At 37.6% G+C, this 22,919-nt stretch overlaps 1 protein-coding gene across 2 annotated transcripts in view; it reads right to left on the reverse strand.

The window, feature by feature from the left end:
* The window catches only part of Mindy2 (MINDY lysine 48 deubiquitinase 2), a 71,203-nt gene that overhangs the window by 42,144 nt on the left and 6,140 nt on the right, over positions 1–22,919 (reverse strand). For both annotated transcript variants that reach the window (XM_057766684.1, XM_057766682.1), the window contains exons 2-3: positions 16,110–16,167; positions 5,982–6,046 (exon numbers count right to left, since the gene is read on the reverse strand). In XM_057766684.1, the coding sequence (XP_057622667.1) occupies positions 5,982–6,046; positions 16,110–16,167 (123 nt within the window). The remainder of the gene's footprint in view (positions 1–5,981; positions 6,047–16,109; positions 16,168–22,919) is intronic.

Here is a 22,919-nt window from a genome sequence, read left to right on the forward strand (position 1 = left end):
GCAAGAGACCCCTCAAGGCGTTTCTTGATGGCAAAAGGTTACCTTCAATATCTTTTGTTGATCTACATTCATTAGGCCTTTGCTACACCTTCAGCATAATCCAGATGGAAGGGGCATTCTTTTTGGCTTATACTTAGAAAAACATTGTTCCTAGGAATGTCCTGTTTACAATCCCTTTTAAAGTGACCTTCTTTGCTACAATTATAAAACTTGATATTTTGATTTTTCCTCTAACCTCTGGAAAGCTTCTCTTCTATTCATGATCATGGTCATGCCTTTATTGGCCTAATTATTCTTTTGCATTGAGAATTAGCATTTTTAAAAGCCACAGATTCAATTATTATTTGTTTAGCTTCTGAATTTGGTATCATTCTATTTTCTGCTGATACTAATCTTTGTAAAAAAATTCATGATGAGGGGCTGGAGAGATGTCTCAGTGGTTAAGAGCATTGCCTGCTCTTCCAAAGGTCCTGAGTTCAATTCCCAGCAACCGCATGGTGGCTCACAACCATCTGTAAAGAGGTCTGGCGCCCTCTTCTGGCCTTCAGGCATACACACAGACAGAATATTGTATACATAATAAATAAATATTAAAAAAAATTCATGATGATTTCTTTTGGGACCTGTATGACTTTAGTAAATATTTCAATCTTCTTTCCTACTTCTTCAATTCTGTCCTAAGCATTCAAAGCTGCTGTGTGGCATGTGCCATGCAGGATGTGGCCAACATTCTATAGTACCATAATCTCCTTCTCCAAGAAGTTGATCTTGAGAGGTTTCCATATCTCTAGATTTACTCGTTGTTCAATAGTCTTAGCCTCTTGTCTGAACCAGGTACTCCACTGTAATTATGGACTAGGCTCTAAAACTGCTTTAACCAAGTCTATCCAGTCTTTAGGGATAATTCTATTACAGAATGACCACAAGTTTGTTTCACAAAAGGTGAATGTATGCTATTTGAGACTATTGGTTCCTTGAATCTCCTCAAATCTAACATTGACACAGAAGTCCATTCAGCTTTTACAGAGCCTCTATCATTTGTCAATTCATGTAAGGTTACTGGATATATTAAGGTTGTTTGAAAACTTTAGACTGTTCCTCTCTAACTTCATAATGCAATGCTGAAATTGGTTCTCTATTAAATTTCTTTGTCTGGATCTGAATATCTCCATGATATGTTTTATTAAGTTTTTTTTTAAAAAAACCTTGTATTTTAGCACTCATATTAACTTTTTTAGTGAAAAACAAAAATGATAAAAATTGACATTACATAAGTCCCACCTAAATTAGTTAACATCTCATTTAACTGTTCTATTTTCAAACTGTCCTGCATATTATCATAAAGAGACCTAAATTTCTCCATATTAATAGTGTTTTTCCCATTTTTAATGTGGTTAAAAAGCTCTGTCTTTTACCTAATTCCTCCTTTAAGAAATCCCAATTGTCTTTCCAAATCTGCCAACAATGTCAGTGAACTGTGAGGAGTACATATTTGAGGCGAGTACACAGTTGGTGAACAGCCTGACGGAAGACATCTGTGGCTGCTAGTGTGAAGCCGTGAGCGCGTGGCAGCCCAAGGACAGGGGTTGTAGGGAAAGCCTGCAACCCACGGTGTAGGAGAGAGAGAGAGAGAGAGAGAGAGAGAGAGAGAGAGAGAGAGAGAGAGAGAGAGAGAGAGAGAGAGAGCTGGCTGTCTTAAAATGCAGAGGACTGTGTGGACAAAGCAGGTGTGGTGGCACTGGGGGGGGAGGGGTTGGGTTGGGGGGCTGTCTGAAGGTAGGCCAGGTAAGTCCTGTGGTGCTTGGAGCCCAGCTGCTTCTAGAGTTTGGGTGGCCGCTGGAGACTGTTTCAGAGAGGCCACAACAGGAAAATCTCAAACTTACTTGCTCAGAGGTTTGCGGGAAAAATAAAAGAAAGCCTAGTCAGGCAGGCAGGAGCCCTGTGTGCGGCTCCAGGTGGAGCCCCATATGTAGCTTTGGCCTGTGCTTTTTTGTGTATTCTTACCCAAAATGTTGGGCACCAGATATAGCACAAATAATAAAAACCCTGAGACAGATACTGGGGTTCAAGCTGAAGATCAGAAAAGCAAAGTGACCAGCCACTAGTTCTTACCTCCACCTTAGACCAAAATGGATGATCCTGCTTCCATGAATCCCCAGACTGGGACCGAGATTCTAAACTCCTGTCTCCTCCCACTTTATATTCCTCTCTAGGATTTAAGGCATTCACCACTGCCTGGCCTCTGTGGCTAACCAGTGTTGCTGCTGGGATTAGAGGTATGTACCACCACTGTCTGGCCTGTATGGCTGACCAGTGTGGTTAGCTTTGCACTCTGATCTTCAGACAAATTTTATTTATTTAAAACACAAATAAAATATCACTATAACTTTAACATACAAACTGTGACACATGCACATGGATGAATTATTAATTAATTAATTAAAAATAAATTTAAAAGCTTGTCAGGCTGAAGGTGCAGGTTAGTGATAGAGCCCTGACCTAGCTTGTAGAGAGCTGCGTGGAGCTGCACCTGATGGTGCTGGTTTCCGCCCTCTGTGATCCCGAAAACGAGTGCTCTCTATGATAATCAACTCCTATGGCTAAGGCCTGATTCATGCTATTATCACGCAATGATTGTCAGCTGCTTGCGTATAGGTGGACCTATGGGCAGTGCCCTCCTGGCAATCCGGGGTTGGCGGCCTGTGCCTTTTTAAGGGTTGGGAGAGGTTTGCCCGGAGAGAGAGAGAAAGAGAAGGAGAAAGATTGCTGTGAATAAAGTCCTGAATAAAACTGCTGCAAGAAGAGCTCTGGTGTTGCGTCTTCCTTGCTGGTTGAGGGGCGCAACATTAGCTGTGTATGCCCTCATTTAATGCCCTACAACCACAAAAATAAATAAGTGAAATGAAAAATGCAAACCTATTGCCTTTGTCTGTTTGGCAAGGCTAGGAGTGGCTTTTGGCAGAGGTTTCACATGAATATCGCAGCTCTGTCTTGGTCTTTCCAAATGTAGGTCTGACCATGTCGGCTCATATAAAGTCTCATTAAGAACAGGTGCCTCAATCCCAGAGAACCTAGACAACAATGAGAACCCTAAGATACATGGATCTAATCTACATGGGAAGTAGAAAAAGACAAGATCTCCTGAGTAAATTGGGAGCATGGGGACAATGGGAGAGGGAAGAAGAGGAGGGGAGAGGCAGGGAGGGGAGCAGAGAAAATGGAGAGCTCAATAAAAATCTATCTATCTATCTATCTATCTATCTATCTATCTATCTATCTATTTATATCAGGTGCCTGATATCTGTGGGTTTTAAACAGGTGCTCAGCCTCAGCATGCTGCTTCCTACACACTATTCTTAAAGGGAATATTCATACAGAATAATTCCACAATACTTTTTTACTTATTATAAGTACAGGGTAGTCTGAAAAATGTTTACTGTGGTTGGGGGAGGAGTTTGTGGGTGCCACGACATGCACGTGGAGGTCAGAGGACAATCTGAGTGAATCTGTTGTTTCCTTTCCCAAGTGGGCTCCAGGACTGAATTCCTTTGTGTATTGAATCATGTCAGTGGGATCAGGTATGTTTGCCTTAAGTCCTTATATAGCCTTTGTCTCAAAGTAAAACAGCTTTTCTTCCACTGTTGAGGAGTCCGAGCCACTGTAATGGAAATGCATTCAGACTGCATGGCGGTTTGAAAGGAACAAACGTGCTGCTGACATTTGCAAACATTGTCAGGTGGATCCTGAGGACTCGTCAGCAGAAGCGAAATGACACTAGGATGACCAACACTATTCTGAATTTGAGTTTTGATGTTATCTAAAGATGCCTCATTGAGTTCAGTAAGAAATTATATAAACTTTATAAGATATATAGATATATATAGCAAACCTTACCATGTCATACTTATAAAACATTATTTACTGTTTTTTAAAAAAATATTTATTTGTATACAATATTCTGTCTGTGTATATGCCTGCAGGCCAGAAGAGGGCACCAGACCCCATTACAGATGGTTGTGAGCCACCATGTGGTTGCTGGGAATTGAACTCAGGACCTTTAGAAGAGCAGGCAATGCTCTTAACCTCTGAGCCATCTCTCCAGCCCTATTTACTGGTTTTATGTGGACTTAGGAGACATGAAATTAGAAAGGGGACTCTGAAGGGGAAAATGAAATCTAAAGGTGAGAGGAAAAGAAAGAAAAAACCTGGCAGTAATGAAATTCATGTTAAGTGAGAGTAGGAAAGGGTGTGGGGAGAAGGGGACCAGAAAACAGGAGGAGCAGGATAGGAGTAACACAAGAACAAAGCATGCATGAAAATACTACACTAAAACACACAATTTGTATGCTAGCTTATAAACCAATAAAAATATCATTTATTAATTTTATATACTAGCAGCTGATGTTAATATTTCATTGAGAAAGAGGTTTCTAATGCTAGAAACTATGAAAATCACTGCTGTAAACTGCAGGTTCTCCTAGCAATTTTTGGGAGAGTTACTGAGTAGTAAACCTAGGTCCTTCTGAGCTATGCTTAGTCTTCTCTAATAAAAATGTAAATCAGCATACAAAATTGACTTCAGTTATAGATTGCCCATAATGCAAGATGTTGGTTTTTCAATTGTATTTAGGATATGATCATATGAACATTCAAATTCAAGAAACTTTGTAAATTAATCCCAGCACTCGGAGGCAGAGGATGATAGATCTTTGTGAATTCAAGGCTGACCTGGTCTACATTGTGAGCTCCAGGCAAGCCAAGTCAACACAGCGAGACCCTATCTCAATCAATCAATCAATCAATGAATAAATGAATGAATGAAAGAGATAAACTCTGAAAAAACAGAAATGAATTTTGTTTCCTGTTGTAAATTTGCTCCTGACAGCTGTTTTGTTTTCTGTGTAGCCCTGGTTGGCATGGAATCTATGCAGATCAGGCTTCACCATGCCCAGCTGATCACGTATTTTAAAAGTTGCTTGGACAGTGAGAATGCATCTCCAGTGATTTTCATTTCCTCCCCAGGTGATCGCTCCTTTCACAAAAATAAGCTAATTTCTTTTTCTTCCTTCTACTGACAAACACAAAGAACACTGAAGAAAATGAGGCTTGCTTGTTCACTCCCAGCTTTGGTAATTTTCAATCTACTGTGCCTTCATTACAGAACAGGATCTCTAAAGAACAAACCACAAAATGTGGACGTGTTGAAATTACACAATTGCAAACGGTGTCCGGACATCTCAGTCAGCATTTACTCAACTTTATCCTAAACATGACTTGAGGACTGGTTGAGTGTTTACCTGGCATGTACAAGGTAATCAATTTAGTTCTCAGCACTAGAAAAAAAATGATAATAATTTAAATGAAACAAAAGATAAATCAATGAAAAATTCACTTGAGAGTCAATTTTTTTAAAGAAAAATGCCAACCTATCCTGTACAGATTTATAAGATGATATCAATACATCATTAGCACATACATAGAAAACAGGAATTCAAAAATTACAACTGAACTAAATATGGTTCTGAGCTAGGATATACATTACATTTTAAAAAATATTAAAAATATACATTAAAAAAAGGAATAAGCAATAGACTTGAACTTATGTGACTGAAAAGCCTAAAACATTTACTCTCCAGTCCTGTATAGAAAAAGTTTCAACTGGGCAGGCACGGTGGTGCACACCTTTTAATCCCAACATTCAGGAGACAGAGGCAGGTAGATCTCTGAGAGTTTTAAGTCATCCTGGTCTGCAGAGGGAGTTCCAGGACAGCCAGGGCTGTTATACAAAGAAACCCTGTCTCGAAAAAACAAACAAACAAAAAAAACAAAAAAGAAAGAAAAAAGTTTCAAACCACAGACAATGATCAATGTGGTTTTTAAAAAAAATTATATAAAATATACTTATATTTTATATATTATATTTTATAAATAATTTTGTGTTATAAATAACACAAAACTTAATATAAAATCATGTTTATTACCTGTTCATAATTTACACGTTGAATTTCTGAAATTTCTTTTGGCTTTGCCTCAAGCATGTAATCGCCTGTAAAAGAAATTATAAATTACCTTTTAAAAATATTCTTACTGCTTATAAAATATTTTACCTATAAATTTTTAAACACTTAAATTAAAATATTTAAATTTTTAAACAGGTTGCTTATAAAGTCAACCCCTTAGTTCTACCCAAAGAAATTCAAAGTTAACTATTCATCTCACACAGTTTTCAATGTATACACATAAAGCTCATGAACTTTGCCTTTCCTTTCTACCTTTCTTCCTTTTTGTGGTACAGTAAACTGAACCCAGGGCCCTATTCATGCCAAGTAAGCATTCTACCCATTGAACTTTATCTTTAGCCCTTTTTTCACTAAAAAATACTATATATACACATATATGTTTAATATATCATATATTATTTTATGCTATATTATATTAATTATATATGGGTGTTTTTCCTGCATGCATATCTGTGTATGACAAGTGTGTGTGGAGCCAAGAAGGTATCGGCATCCCTGAACTGTGGTTACAGAGGGTTGTGAGCTGCTATGTGGGTGCTAGGAGTCAGAGCCAGGTACTCCGCAAGGGCAGAAAGTGCTCTTAATCACTGAGTCATCTCTCTTGTACCCCTCCTTTTAGTCTTTGAGACAAAGTCTCAATAAGTTGCCCAGATTGGCTTGATATTACTCTGTAGCCCAGGTTGGCCTTGATTCTCCTGCCTCAGCCTCTTGAATAACTAGATTTACAGGCCTATGCCATCAGGCCTAACTTGAATCTTCTTTCTTATTTTCCATTTTAACAGCATATTTGAGCATCTTTCTATGACCTAAAGAGTGTACCTACTTCAAGTACTATAAATAATTTAAGTACTTCTCCAACGATATCACAAATGACAGAAGCTACCAATCTACCACTGAGGTACCCTAATCACTGCTATCATTTTTAATGCATGTATAACTTTTCAATATATGTGGCACTTTGAAAAACATGGAGCACAATTTTAGTATGTATTTGTCTCTTTCTCCCTGTACACACACACACACACACACACACAGTTTTCTTATAATTTTATTTATGTGTATGGGTGTTTTGTCTGCATGTATGTCTATGTATCATGTGCGTACCTCAGAGATCAGAAGAGGGTTTCAAATGACCTGGGACTGGAACTACAGACAACTGTGAGCTGTCTCCAGGTGGGTACAATTGAATTGGGTCCACTGGAAGCATAGCTATTGCTCTTGGTTTTTAGTTTTTTTAGACAGGGTCTCACCATGTAACCTTGAGTGGCCAGGAACTTACAGAGATCCACCTGCTTCTGCTTCCCAAGAGCTAGAAATAAAGACATGCATTTTTATATAAACATTGTGGAGGTCTTGTGTATTGAACCTAGGGCCTTGAACATGCGCTAAACATGTGCTCTACCACTGAACTACAGCCCCAGTCTACGCATTGAGTGTGAAATTATTAACTGAATATGCCTTCTTTAAATTATTAGTGTATTTATCATCATTTTATTGAGTTGTAAAAGCTCTTTTACATTTTTACCACATTTCTTATTATTGTGTGTGTGTGCACGCGCACATGTGTGTGCGTGTACGCGTGTGTAAGTCAGACAACAAAGTGTGGGATTCAGATCTCTCCTCAAACCAAAGAGGTCTTGGGGACTGAACTTAGTTGTTCAGTCTTGATGGCAGGTGCTTCTAGCCATCTCACTGACCCTAAGAGCTCTTTCAGAATGAGAGGAATTAGCATAATCCCTGTGATATATTTAGTAAAAAATTTTTTCTTATAGGGTTTTTTTTTTACACTTTATGAGTTTGTTATTGATTGTTCTATTTTTTTATGAATGGAAATAGCTATGTAGATTCTGAATTGGATGCTATGTTCAGAAAGATCTCCACCACCTTAAAGTTTATAGATATTCATATAATATATCCTTTCTCTTTAACCTTTGTGTGCTCCCATTTAAATGTTTAAATCTTTCATTTTAAATGGAATTTCTTTGGATAGAAACAGTAAGATATGGAATAGCTTCTTACACAAGCTAACAAGTTAACAAAACTACTTTACTATATAGCCTTTACTTTGAAATAAACCTATAAAGGCTACACCAAATATTCTCTTAAGATTGGCGACTCTGAAAGTAAAAGAATTTCTGTAGACATCAATCTTTATTTTAAGACAGTTATACCTGCAATGACTTTATTTTACTTATACAGAAAAACTTCAAAATACTAAAATAATTGCTTTATGAAATAGCATAAGCAATTTTAAAATTATATAGATTGTTTTGTTTGTTCTGGGGAATGAACTCCGGGTCTCATGTATTCAAAAGTTTCATCTTTGAAATGCTTCTTTCTATTTAGTCCAGGGTGCCCTCAAAATTATGATATTCTGAATGCTGGAATTACATGCAGGTACCATGAAACCTGGTTAGCTTGAGGTTTTGATGTAACATTTAACTGAAAACTAATTTGTGAGTAAATTATATTTATTTATTTAAATAATGGATAATGTGAGTTGTCTGTTTGAATCCTGTATTTCATTTGTGTTCCATGTTTATTTTGATGAAAGACTATGTGTGTTTTCCTAGCTACCATGTTACATGTGAGTTGGTCTGGTATGTGGAACATTATATGAGACAGTTTTACATGATGTGCTTACAGAGACAAAAGCTTGGGGACTAATGACAAGACTGTCGTAATTTTTATACCTTTTAATATATCCTCCCATATATAATGTATTTACAGACTCATTTTGTTTGGTTTTTCTGTGTTGAGACAGGGTCATATTTGTAGCCCAGGCTAACTTTGAAATCATGATTCTCCTGCCTCAGCCTCTCCAGTACTGGGATTATAGGTAGGTTCCACCATATCTGGCTGATTTAACTCAATGAATAAAATATGACAGTAATGAGATGTCACTTCTATAATGAGAATACAAAATACTATAGCTTTTATTGTTGTGCTCTTTACTGCTCACTCTAAGGACAGCCAGCTTCCATGTTGTGAAGCTCCTTATGGAGAGGTTCCTATGTCAGGAGGCTTCTGGCCAACAGTCATCGGGTAACTAAGGGCTTTAGTACCACAACTCAAGAGAAACTGAGTCCTGCCATCAACTGAATGTACCAATAACCACCAATTCCCCATAGCTGTATATTCTCCTGAAGCGGCAGTGCTGGTGGCCACCATGTCTTCAGCCTCCTAAGACTTTGAGTAAGGCTGTCACCTAGATTCCTGATCCAAAAATACCGTGAAATAACAAATGATTATTGTTTGGAATGACTTATTATATAGTACAAGACAACTAATGTACTAGGCACACAATGCTGGAACCATATATTTTAAGAAGAATTTATATTATAAGAATTTGATTGATCTTGTGTGTGTATACACTGGAGATCAAACCTAGATCTTTGTTGAGTGCTAAGGTATGCTCTACCACTGAACTAAACCTACAACCCTTATAATCAAATCTTTTTTAAAAGAAGAAATTAAGAATTGGAGACATGGCTCAGAGGTTAAGAGCACTGGCTGCTCTTCCAGAAGTCCTGAGTTCAATTTCCAGCAACTACATGGTGGCACCCAAACATCTGTAATAAGATCTGGTGCCCTCTTCTAGTATGCAGATATACATGCAGACAGAACACCACTGTATACATAATTAAAAAAAATTAAAACGGAAAATGTGGTACATTTACACAATGGAGTACTACACAGAAAAAAAAATGACATCTTGAAATTTGCAGGCAAATGGATGGGTCAAGAAAACATCATATTAGTGAGGTAACCCAGGCCCAGAAAGACAAATATCATATGTACTCACTCATAAGTGGCTTTTAGACATAAAGCAAAGAAAAACCAGCCTACAGTTCATGATCCCAGGGAACCTAGACAGCAATGAGGACACTAAGAGAGGAATACGTGGACCTAATCTACATGGGAAGTAGTAAAAGACAAGATCTCCTGAGTAAATTGGGAGCATGGTGACCATGGGAGAGGGTAGAAGGGGAGAGAAGAGGAGAGGGAGGGGAGCAGAGAAAAATGTATAGCTCAATAAAATCAATAAAATATTAAAACAAGAAGAAATTGAGCTTCTAAGAAAGCACCTTTCAGTTTTAGATATGGAAAAAAATAATTCCTTTGAGTACAATTTTATCTAGATTATTATATTATAGTGTCTGTCTTACTTTAAAAACATCATTTTATAAAAGTTTCTTTTTTTCCACACCTCTGGAGCCTCAAAAGAGATAACTGCCAGCTCCAGGACAGCCTGGATATAGCAAGACCTTGTTTCACAAAACAGAAGTATCAGAAACATTTTTCTTTTTTCTTTTCTTTTCTTTTCTTTCTGTTCTTTCCTTCCTTCCTTCCTTCCTTCCTTCCTTCCTTCCTTCCTTCCTTCCTTCCTTCCTCCCTTCCTTCCTTCTTTCCTTTCTCTTTTCGTTGCTCCCCTTTTTTTGCTTTTTAAAAAGATTTATTTTATTTTTAAAAATACGTGTGAGATGGTTAGAAAGATAGTTCAGCAGTTACAAGCATATACTACTCTTGCAGAGGACTTGAGTTTGGTTCCCAGCACTCATGTCAGGCAGCTCACATCTGTCTGTCACTTCAGTCACAGGAAATGCAATGCCATCTACTGGCCTCCATAGGCACTGTACTCATGAGCACGCACACGTGTTCATGTGTGTGTGTGTGTGTGTGTGTGTGTGTTTAAAATGTTATATGTGGATACATACATGCGAGCATGGGTGCCCGCAGAGACCAGAAGAGGGTGTCAAGTCTGGAGTTACAGGCAGCTGTAAGCCACCTGACATGGATGTTGAGATCTGAACTGATAGGTGAGCAAGCGCTCTAAAGGGAAAGAGGGTTGGCATTGCAGCTGGGCAATAAAATGCTTTTCAAGCATCTGCAGGGCTCCTGTGAAACAGCTGAGTCAAATGAGTGTGTTTTTTAATGGGTTATTTTAAAAGATGAATATGTCAGATTTGTTTTAGAAGGAAATATGGCTGGTAACTAACAAGATTATATAAAAAAATCCAAATCCAAAGTTATCTAAAGTGTGGTTGAATATAAAAGACTGTAGGGATGTATATATGCATACATATCTCTGTGTATGTTTATTTACTTTTTCTAGTGTAGAGGGTAAGATCTAGTACCTCACACCTGCTAAATAATGGCTGACCACGGAGATTTAAGTTGGATGGAGGATGAAATTGATGTTTTTGGAAGACTATATTGGTATAGGCTAACCTGGAAGGTAGAAGAATAATAAGAATTCACAGCCTCTGAAATATTAGTGCACAGAGAAAGAATTTCATAGAAAGTCCCCAGTCAGAATTCGCTACTAAGAAGCTGTTTCACAAACTGAAAATCAAGAAACAAACACCAATATTTACATTAGGTCGAGGATCGAATCTGGCAAGTAGTTAGTTTATCCCAGACGATCTTGGAAAAGAAGACATAGTTAAATGTAGACAAAATTAAAATGTTTTAATACTGGTCTACTTTTTTTTTTTAAATATTTATTTATTATTTATTATGTATACAATGGTCTATCTGTATGTATGCCGAAGGCCAGAAGAGGGCACCAGACCTTATTACAGATGGTTGTGAGCCACCATGTGGTTGCTGGGAATTGAACTCAGGACCTTTGGAAGAGCAGGCAATGCTCTTAACCACTGAGCCATCTCTCCAGCCCACTGGTCTACTTTTATAGTTTATTCAAAGGGTAATTTTTTAAAAGCCCAACAATGCCATCATCTCATCCCAACTATTTTTCTTTACTATACTTGTATCATCACCTTACTACTGGAGATGGTTGTAGTCACAACACACATTGTAGCTTGCATAAGATCTTAGAAACAATATTTATTTATCTGGGAGGTGATATATGGAGGTTAGAGGACAATTTTCAGGAGTCATTTCTTTCTTCCACCATGTGGGGCCCAAGACTAAAATCAAGATCACCAGGCTTAGCAGCAAGTATCTTAATTTGCTGAATCTGTATTTTCTACCTCATTTTTCTGTTTTTTTTTTTCTTTCTTTTTTTTTTTTTTTTTTTTTGTTGATGTTGAGACCAGGTCTCCCCACACAGCGTAGGTATGTACCACCTCATTCGGCTAGTTCTCATTCTATTTTATTAGACTTACAACTGCCTAGGCATCTGCATCCTATGTTCCTTTCTTTATGTCAAATACTCGAACAAGCTACAGCTGCCTTTGGCCCCTCTTTTACCTAGGAGCAGAGATTTCCAAAATGAAACTCATTTGCTTTTCCTCTATCCTTCACTAAGCAAAATTCTCATTTTTGTTGGGTATGAGTGTGCACTCAGCATTTGCAGGCTGAGGTAGGCGGACTTTGAGTTAGAAGGCAGCTTGGTTTATGTAGTAAGATCTTATTTCAAGAGCTGGAGAGATGGCTCAGTGATTAAGAGCACTGGCTGTTCTTCCAGGGGAGCTGGGTTCAATTCTCAGCACCACATGAGAGCACACAAATGCCTGTAACTCTATTTCCAGGGGATCTGACACCTTCACACAGACATTCACACAGACATACATGTAGGCAAAACACCAATTCACATAATAAAAATAAAATAAAGATCTTATTTCAAAATCGGTTAAGTGAGTAAGTAAGTAAATAAATAAATAAAAATTCTAAAATCTGAGTGTGCATGCTTATTATTCAAGCACTGGGGAGGCAGAGGTGAGGATTCTTGGGGCTTACTGACCAGCCTAGCTTACTTGGCAAGCTTCAGACCAGTGAAAGATTCAGTCTCAAAAACAAACAAAAAAGACAGTGTCTGAAAAGTGACGTCTGAATTTGTCCTCTGGCATATACTTATGTGTACCTTCACATGCATACATGTACACATACATGAATACACATGAAACCCAACCTTTGGGCTACCTCACCTAGATGTTAGGAAAACAACTAATTGTTTGTCTTATAATTCTTCTAATATTGTTTGCACATTAACTCAAGTGTTATAATATACCATGGGGGTAAGATGGATCAAGAGGTAAAAGGATTTTGCCTAACAAGTCTGATAACTTAAGTTTGATTCATGGAACCCATCCCTGACCTCCACATTGGCATTGAAGCTTGCATACATACATACGCACGCACGCACGCACACACACACGTACAATATCTCTAGCTCCTCCAGAGAACTGGAGTAATCTCAAGAAGAGGCAATTAAACTATCTTAGGACATTAAGCCACTTGTTCTGATAGGACTGACCCGGAGTAGATGGCTTACATGGACTCTGTTCACTTCACTCCCATTTCTTCTCCCTCTGGATTACATTTTATACCTTTCTTAGTAGCTAAATCCTTTCATCCATGACCCCAAACCTCTGGCTACCCTGGATGTAGATTTTTCTTTTCTCTTATCTCATAATATTGTGTGTGTGTGTGTGTGTGCGCGCACACACACATGACATGGGACACATGTGGAGCCAGAGGACAGCTTTCAGAAATAGATTCTCTTTTTCCACTGTGGGTTCTAGGGGATTGAATTCAGGTTATCAGGCTTATACAGCAAGAGCATATTACCTGCTGAGTAATCTTGCCAGCTCTAGCTACTTCATGTTTTTTTTCTCCCTATTAAAATTGTCTGTAATATGTCCTACTTTTTGTGAGCTTTACTAGCTAATGAGATATGTTAACATACCCAGGTATGCTAATTATTTACTTTTTCTAAGTAAAATACTCTTCTGATAGGTATGCAGTGGGAGTCACTTATACAGCCACATTGATGACCACTGATGATACATACTCCCAAACACCTCCATGGGGTATCTGCTCAGTAAATACATTTGTTGATAAAAGAGAAAGGCAAGCAAAAGTAATCTAAAACACTGTCATGCTGGCACTGTGCTGATGTCTCTCTTGCAAGGATATGGATGGCCAAGGCAAGAGGATCACTGAGTCCAGGAGTTCAGGAGCATGGCCAAAGCACCTGAGACCTTTGAGACATGATGGAGAAAACAAACCTAAGAACCCATGAGGTAGAAGAAAGAGCTGGAGAGAGCCAGTGGAAGACCAGTTCCAGCCCTCACTGGGTTTAACAGAGTTAAAATTGTTGTGGGTTGTTTAGATAGAAAAGATTTTCATCTTTATCTTGGAATAACTAGTGGTAAAACAGCCAACCACACTGTGTTTACAACAGCATTGGTGAGGTTGGATAGATCCCCCACCCTGTCCAACATCTTGTGATAAAATGTTACATTTTGTAACCTGTTGTACTCTGGATGTGAAGCATTTTTGCACAGCATTGTGATACTGTATGTTTTGTCCAGGTTTTACTGTAATGCTTCCTCCCATCATCTAGAGTTGATTGCAGAAGTCATAACAGCTGCGAAGACTTGCCTTTCTCTGGTAGACTGCTTTTCAGTTTTGTATGAGCATCTCAATATGTCACTTCTTCCTTTAAGGTTTGTTTGTTTGTTTATTTGTTTATTGTGTGTTTATTTATTATTTATTTATAAACAAGACAGGGTTTCTCTGTGTAGCCTCAGGCTGTCCTGAAACTCACTCTGTAGACCAGGCTGGCCTCGAACTCAAATATTTGCCTGTCTCTGCCTCCCGAGTGCTGGGATTAAAGGCGTGCCCCACCACACGCTAAGATTTATTTTTAATTACTTGTATGTGTGTGTGTGTGTGTGTCTATGTGGGGGTTTGCATGTGAGTATAGGTGTCTTCAGAGGCCAGAGGTATTGGATCCCCTCTGCTGGAGTTACAGACAATTGTGAGGCACTTGCTATAGGTGCTGGGAACTGAACTCTAGGTCCTTTGCAACTGCAACAACCACTATGCCATCTCCCCAGTCCTTCACCTTATTTTTTGATCTTTTATATTAAGATCTCTTATATTAAGATCTCTCACTGAATCTAGAGCTTACCAATTGGCTAAATTGGTTGACCAAGAAGCATCAAGACTTCTCTTGTTTCTACCTCCCATTTGGTACAGGCACATGCTGCTGTACTCAGCTTTTACGTGAGTACTGGTGATTCAAAGTCAGTCCTCATGCATGTGCAGTAAGCATTTCACCAACTAAGTCATCTTCACAGTCCTTAACTAACATTATTTTTAAATAAATATTTAATCACTAAAAGTACTGTAGGTATGGATAAAGTATCTTATTTGGTAATAATATAAATATGTAAGTTGTTTGCCAAACTGCAAAAGGCATAGTACAATATAATCATCTTCTCTATAGACAAGTTCAATTTAATATAACTACCCTACAAGCTGAATTACCAGTCTTTTTTAAAAAAAGTTTATTTTTATTACATGTGTATAAGTGTTTGTCTACATGTATGTATGTGCACAATGTACATGCTTGGTGCCTATGGAAGCCGGAAGCCAAAGTAGGTTCCCTGAAAACTGGAGTTACCATAAACTATGGGTACTGGAAACTGAATAGAAGTCCTCGGCAAGAGCAGCCAGTGCTCTTAACTTCTTAGTTATCTCTCCAGCCCCTACTAGTCTGTTCTGAGATAAAAAGCCTGGGAAAGAATGCAATTCAACACATTGCCTCCTCAACAAGAAAGATATTTCAGATGAAATACACTATAACTGACACAGGTCTACAAATTATACTTTGGGTAGCAGTATCTCATATCACCTCTTCAGTTTTTTTTGTTGTTGTTTTGGTGTGTGTGTGTGGCTTGTTATGTTTGCATTTTCTGCTCTATTGATTAAATCCAGGACCTTACACATGCTAGCCAAGTGCTCCACCACTGAGCTACATCTCCAACCCAACTCCTTCAACTTTAATCCAAATCGACACAATTTTAAAAAGGTATTTTTCTCATGCCAAAGTTTCTGTATCATTTCTCATTCTGAAATTTACTGGGATTAATTAATTAGTGTGTTTTTCTCTGGATTTTTCCCAGTTTTCTTATTTATAGTTTAGAATTCTAATAATGGTCAGAAGAATGTTATAACAGCCAAGAATAGTAACATACTGGTAAAATTTTTAATTAGTAGATTCAGAACTATAATTTTAAAATAGATTGTATAATAGCACCAGTAAAATAACAGCTTTGAAAACTTTATTTAACTTTGTAAAAGATACAAAATCACCTAGTCTTCGGCACTGACCTAAATATTCCATCAGCTGCTCCGCAGTTATGATTTCCATCATTGGTGGAAGTTTCACCTGAAAAAACAAAGTATTATTTCTATAAAGATGTTTTTGATGACTGAATTGTTTCCTTTAGTCAAAAGCAAGTACACATATGCAGGCAGATAGACACAAACACCTACTATATAAATATATTAACATTTATTCTTATATAATAAAGTCATCCAGGCATGTGGCTCATGTGTATACTCTCAGTACTCAGTAGAGGATGACCATGAGTTTTAAATAAGATTGACTTAAAAAGTGTGACTTTTTCTCAAAAAATGCAAATAAGGGTGAACAAAATAGTTCAGTAAGCAAAAGTGCTTGGTAAGTGAGCTTGATGACCTGAGTTTGATACCGGAAACTCAGGATGAGAGGATAGAATGGACTCTTATAGTTGTGCTCTGACTTTTACACATACTGTGATACATACGCACATTAAGACACACATGATTCTTTACTCACATCTCATACACACATATACACTCTGAAGGGTATGTTAAAATAATAGAAAGGGATGATAAATGCCCCCAGAAAAAGATTGCATAATGCTTTATTAACTTTAAATTTTCTAAATGCTAATGAGAAAGAAACAGCTGTGGAGAGACATTGGATAGGAGAAAAAACTACAAAATTAAATCAGCCAGTATTCTACAAAGTTGTACTGACCTCAGAATGGAAAATAGAACATGTGCTACATTGGGGAAGAGGTTCTGCTTTTGTTTCCACAGAAGAAGAAAAGCTATGGATACCATCAAAATTGATAAATTTGATTTGAACAAGAGATACCTCTTAATTAGAAGAGATGATAGTTCATGAAACAGCATGGTCATTTAATCTAAACTAACCTATAAAATTAGCAAATACTTTTCATTTGATCAGAAATAGCTTGCCAAAAGAGAAATGCTCCAAAACTAGGGTTGGGGGAAGTGTTTTGTTTTTGTATTATCAGGAGAATAAAGAGAATAAAGAATTAAAAAATAAAAATCCAGCGAAGGAATCCAAAGACCACTAGACAAATGAGACATCTGAAGAAAAAGAACAAATCAGCCAGGCAAAAAAAAAAAGTCTCAAGAAAAAGAATAAATTGGCCTACTGATATATCACATTTCCAACAGGAATACATTTCATCAGTCTTCCCAAATGTTTGCGTCTGCTTATTCTCTACAGACATATATGGTCTTACAGACACAAAAATGGTCTTTTTGTAGTCCTAGTCCAGTTAAAGATTCATGCTTGCTTTGGAATTGGAGTGTGGCTCTCTTCTTCTCTAAGTCCTAGCATGCTTATTAAAGTAAAATCCAAAATCTCTATCTCATGTCAGAAGAGCAGCTGATATGGGACAGAAGAAAAACAAATATTTAAGGACTATTTTATTGCCAGTAGTCTCATAATATTTTTTATCTTATATTGACTCTTTAACAGCTTTTCTTAAGGTATAGATTTTATAAGATTAATACACACACATATCTTAAACTTTTTACCATGATATTAATGGTCATATAGAGTACTAACTAATGAAAAAGATTTCATCTACCTTCCTGTACATGATTTTGGGTTTGAGTCTTAATCAATTTTCTGTACTAAATCATGAGCATGCCTAATAGTGACCTTTGAAGTCTTCAAAAGCAGGATGGGGTCCCACATGGATGATTCCTCCAGGATTATGATAACACCTCTAAGCTGAAATACACCAACTAAAGATGGGCTTTGGACTACAAACTGCTCAGAACAATTTTGAGATGGCTAGCTGAAATGATCCAGTCTCACAGATTACTCTAGCCAAGACTTGAGACAAGCCCTGCACGTTCCCAGTACACAGAGACTGGAAAACAAATGATAAATCTACCTCTCCCAGGACTTGACAATTAACCCAAATTTTTCTTTTCAGAATCCCCTAAAGATGCCATCACCCCTAGACAGCAGGAAGTAAATTTAAGAATACAATGTCCACATTCCTAAGAGGTGGGATGGGTGGTTTTTGGTTGTTCAATGGCTTATGGATATTTGTCATTGTTTAAGGGGGCAGTTACAAGTTCTTACTGGTTATTTTGCTTATTATATATAGTTTTTCTTATGTTAGTTATATCACTATATTTCCCTTTCTTGTATAAAATAAGAAAGGCTATATAACTAACATTATTAACATTACTTGTGTTTTAATAAAGCTTGTCTGAAGATCAAAGTGCAAAGCTAGCCACACTAGTCAGCCATACAGGCCAGGCAGTGGTGGCACACACCTTTAATCCCAGCAGCCACATGAGTTAGCCGGGCAGTGGTGGTGCACGCCTTTAATACCAATAATTGAAAGGAATATAAAGTGAGATGCCCTCTCTTTCAGTCTGAAGATTTCCTAGAGGTAATAGCTCTCTAGTGGTTATATGCTTTGCTTCTCTGATCTTACAGCTTGTATTCCAATATCTGTATCTGGGTTTTTTATTAGTCGTGGTATATACATACATGCAGGCAAGCACACACAATTTTTTGAAAGTTTTAAAAAATATTCAGAATGGAAATCCCAAATAATTATAATATCAATGATAGGAGAAGACCATAATTAAAAATATATTAGTCACTATGTTCTGTTCAATCAAGGAAAGTGTTTAAATGATCAATTTCTCAAATAGCTCACTTGTTAAATTGTTAAAGAAGGTATTCTAAGTTTATGCTATCAAGTGCGTTGATGACATATTAAAATGTTTTTGATCAATGATAGATTTTCAAAATGATTGCTGAAAAACATAGCAGTGTTAGCTTTTCGGAGAACACATATGACTGCTGATGCTTAGGGTCCAGTTATCTTTTGGATTTATCACTCTGTGAAAAACAAGATACACCACACAAGCTTGCTCATCATATTATTCTTAATGAGTTTTATTCTCTGTAACAACATATTATAAAGAATAATTTTGGCTGCAGGCAGCATTCTAGTTACTGTCTAGTTCAATGCCTTATTGTAGTGTACTCAATAAACCATTCTTCCAAAAAAGGTAATTTTTTTAAACAAAAGATTTACTTTGTTTACTTATATGTATATATCTAAATGGATATGTGTCATGTGTGTACACATACTCAGAGGCCAGAAAAGGGTGCTAGATCCCATGGAGCTGGGGTTATAGGCAGTTATGAGTCCCAACAAGGGTGTAGAAAACCAAACTCAGGTCCTCTGCAAGAGTTGTATGTGTTCTGAGCTACTGAGCCAGCTCTGCAGCCCATATCCTACATAATTCTAACATTGCAGCTCACTTGCAAATCATAGCTTGTTGTGATTTTCTAACAAAAAGTTGGGTTTCTTACTCACATTATTTATGTATTCTTTGGCCATATTTTAATATATTCTACATTTTTTGTATTACAGTAGCAAAGTTTAATTTCTCTAACAGAGACTCCTAAAACACAAAATGATTACTAACTAGTTTTTAAAATTTTTATTATTTCATGTTATATGTATGGGTGTTTTGCCTGCATGTATGTCTGTGCACCATTCATATGGTTGGTGCCCATAGAAGCTAAGAGCAGGCCAGAACACAGCATCAAATTCACTGGAGCTGGAGTTACAGATGGTGGTTGTGAGCTGCCAAAAGGGTGCTAGCAATTGGACCAGGTCTTCTGGAAGAGCAGCCAGTGCTCTTAACCCCTGAGCTATCATCTCTCCATCCCTACTAAGTAGTTCTTTAAAGGACAATTTACTAACTTTTGCTTTAGACTATTCTAGTTATCATTATACAATATTTATCAAGGTGTTTCAGTATCATATTTGGAGTGCTGATATCTAGTTAATTTTTTTGTACTCTAAAGATGGAACTCTCAATTTTACAGCAATCTGAAAGGAACATTCATATATATTAATGTTTTCTAAAATTATTATTATTATTATTTTGGGGAAAGGTCCTCACTATATAGCCTTACCTTGCCTGGAGTCCACTATGTAGAGCAGGCTGGCCTCAGACTCACAAAGATCTACTTGCCTCTGCTTCCTGCATGCTGAGATTAAAGATGTATGCCACCATCAGTCTGTTTCTCCATCTTTTCATATTTATTTTTGTGTTTGTACCTGTATGGTATGCCCATGTGCATGGGGATACTTGTGGAGATCATAAGATAACTTGCCAGAGTCTACTCTTTCCTTCCACCATTTGGGTCCTAGGAATCGAACTCAGACTTGGTGGCAAGCACCTTTACCTGTTGAATCTTGTTGCCAACTTAAATGATGCTTTAAAAAAAAAAAAGAATTAGCCGGGCAGTGGTGGCGCATGCCTTTAATCCCAGCACTTGGGAGGCAGAGGCAGGCGGATCTCTGTGAGTTCGAGACCAGCCTGGTCTACAAGAGCTAGTTCCAGGGCAGGCTCCAAAACCACAGAGAAACCTTGTCTCGAAAAAAAAAAAAAAAAAAAAAAGAATTATGTGTTCTCTTATTTAAGACAGATTCAATGTGACAAATTCACCAGAAGATTTCATGAACAAATAATTTATCCTTTGTCAAGGGGCCTGCAAGATAGTCCAGCAGGCCGGGCGGTGGTGGCGCACGCCTTTAATCCCAGCACTCGGGAGGCAGAGGCAGGCGGATCTCTGTGAGTTCGAGGCCAGCCTGGTCTTCCAGGACAGGAACCAAAAGCTACGGAGAAACCCTGTCTCAAAAATAAAATAAAATAAAATAAAATAAAATAAAATAAAATAAAATAAAATAAAAAAGATAGTCCAGTAGGTAAAGGCACTTTCCAAGCCCAATGACCTGACAATTAGAGTTCCATTCTCTGAACCCTTATAATGGAGGGAGAAGCAGGTTGTCCTCTGACCTCTACACATGGACTGTGGTGTACCTTCCCAATACATAAATAAATGTAAAAACAAGAAAAAGGAAACCCTTCGTTTTAATTTCAGCAATGTTGTAAAATTAAGAAGCCAAAGAGACCAGGGCTGTAGCTTAGTGGTGGAGCTGCGTTCACCATGGACAAGGTCTGAGGTTCAGCCACCAAGACCAGAGGATAAGAACAAGATGGAGACACTGAAGAGTATATGAATTTGGCATATACATTCTATAATCCTAGGGGTCTATGTAATTTCAGATCATGGTCTTGAGCTTTCCAAGAGGAGACTGCCTACTGTGCCCTGTCCTAAGCACATAAAATGGGAATGACCACCTCTATACTGATACTAGAAGTAGCCTCAAGAGAGGTCAAAGGTAAAAACAATAAAATCTTGTGTTTAAAATATTAGTGAAATTTTAAACAGGAACGTAAAATTTTCTAAAAGTGATAGGCTAAGATTTTAAGGGGATGGGGGAATAGTAAATGCAGAGGACTCTTCATACAAAGGAAAAGGAGCAGCTTATATAGATGATACTAATAAAAGCCTTTAGTCCCCAAACTCAGGAGGCAGAAGCAGAAAGACCACTGGGAGTTTGAGGTACACTGACTCACATAGAGAATTTCAGATTGCAAGAGCTATATAGTTAGACATTGTCTCAAGAATAAAAAAGTTTTTGATCAGTTATCATAGGTAACTGTTAAATTCTTAATACAATGTCAATAAGCATTGAAGAGACATACGGTTAAGTTCTAACAACTTTTCTAATGTGCTTATGTGTGTCCATGTCTGTCTCCATATGAACAGAGGACAGAGGCGAGCATTGGATGACCTCCCCTCGGTCACTTTCCTCTTTATTCCTCTGAGGAAGGGCCACTCCCTGAACCTGGAGCTTATACATTTTTTTTTTTATAAGCTTGTATCAGTAATCCCCAGTGATTTTCTTGACCCTGTTCTTCCTCAGCATAGGGATTACAGATGTTTCTCGTTGGAGGACACAGCACTCCTGGTGGCTCTTCGGCCTCAGCTTCTCAAGTCTTGGGATGCCCAGCTCCAACAGTTTTTTAATAGTAGAGACACAATTAAGCTTGTCCCGTCTAGTTATTAAATTACCTACTAACTGTCATTCGACTTTCTTGTTGATGACTGTGAAACAAGTGGTAAGATATAATTAATTCAAAGAATAAATTAAGTCTTTGAAATGTTTATCCAAAGTAAGTGGATGACTTGTAATATGACTTGGGACTCACAGCAAAGTAAGTTCCTTTTTCATTATAATAGCATGAACTTCAAAAGAAAAAAGAGAGGAAAGAATGAATAACATATGTTCAGTCAGTAAAATGTCTGTCAGAATCAGATATGTCCAACTTGGCACATTATGTTATGACACTGTCATCCACAAAGTTCACACACACACACACACACACACACACACAATTTCAGAATGTTTAAAGTAAGTTAATGATTACACTTTAGGGCACATTCATACTATCCTGAGGTGCATGCAGCCAAGCACCTGAAGGTGGAGTGTAGAGATCAGTGATAGAGTACTTGCTTAGCGTACTAAATTTAGTTCCCAAAAAGAAGTTGCACCCATATTAAATATTCTACAAAGCCTGATTACCTGATAAAAATTTAGTGATTGTGGAAAGACTGGAACATTGTAGGTCCAAAGTCTAATTATAATTTACCCTGGACTATCTTTAGTCCTCTTCATAGCTCATCTCTGTGCCTGGCCTATCATCTTTGGAATGTATTAATGTAGCGACCACTAGCTTCCACTAACCTAAAATCGAAGACAGTCAGTAGATGGCATCTGAGACCCACAGCTGAGGTTCTTCTGACCTCCCTCACACCCTCACTTTGCTATAACTCACCTATTTGATGCTTCCACCGATGTATTTGAAATATTCTTCACTCTGTTACTCTAACAATTTCATGAAACTGTCACCATATCAGTACATGGAATTTGGGGTAAC

This window comes from Chionomys nivalis, chromosome 4 (assembly GCF_950005125.1).
Source record: "Chionomys nivalis chromosome 4, mChiNiv1.1, whole genome shotgun sequence".
Classification (NCBI taxonomy): Eukaryota; Metazoa; Chordata; class Mammalia; order Rodentia; family Cricetidae; genus Chionomys; species Chionomys nivalis.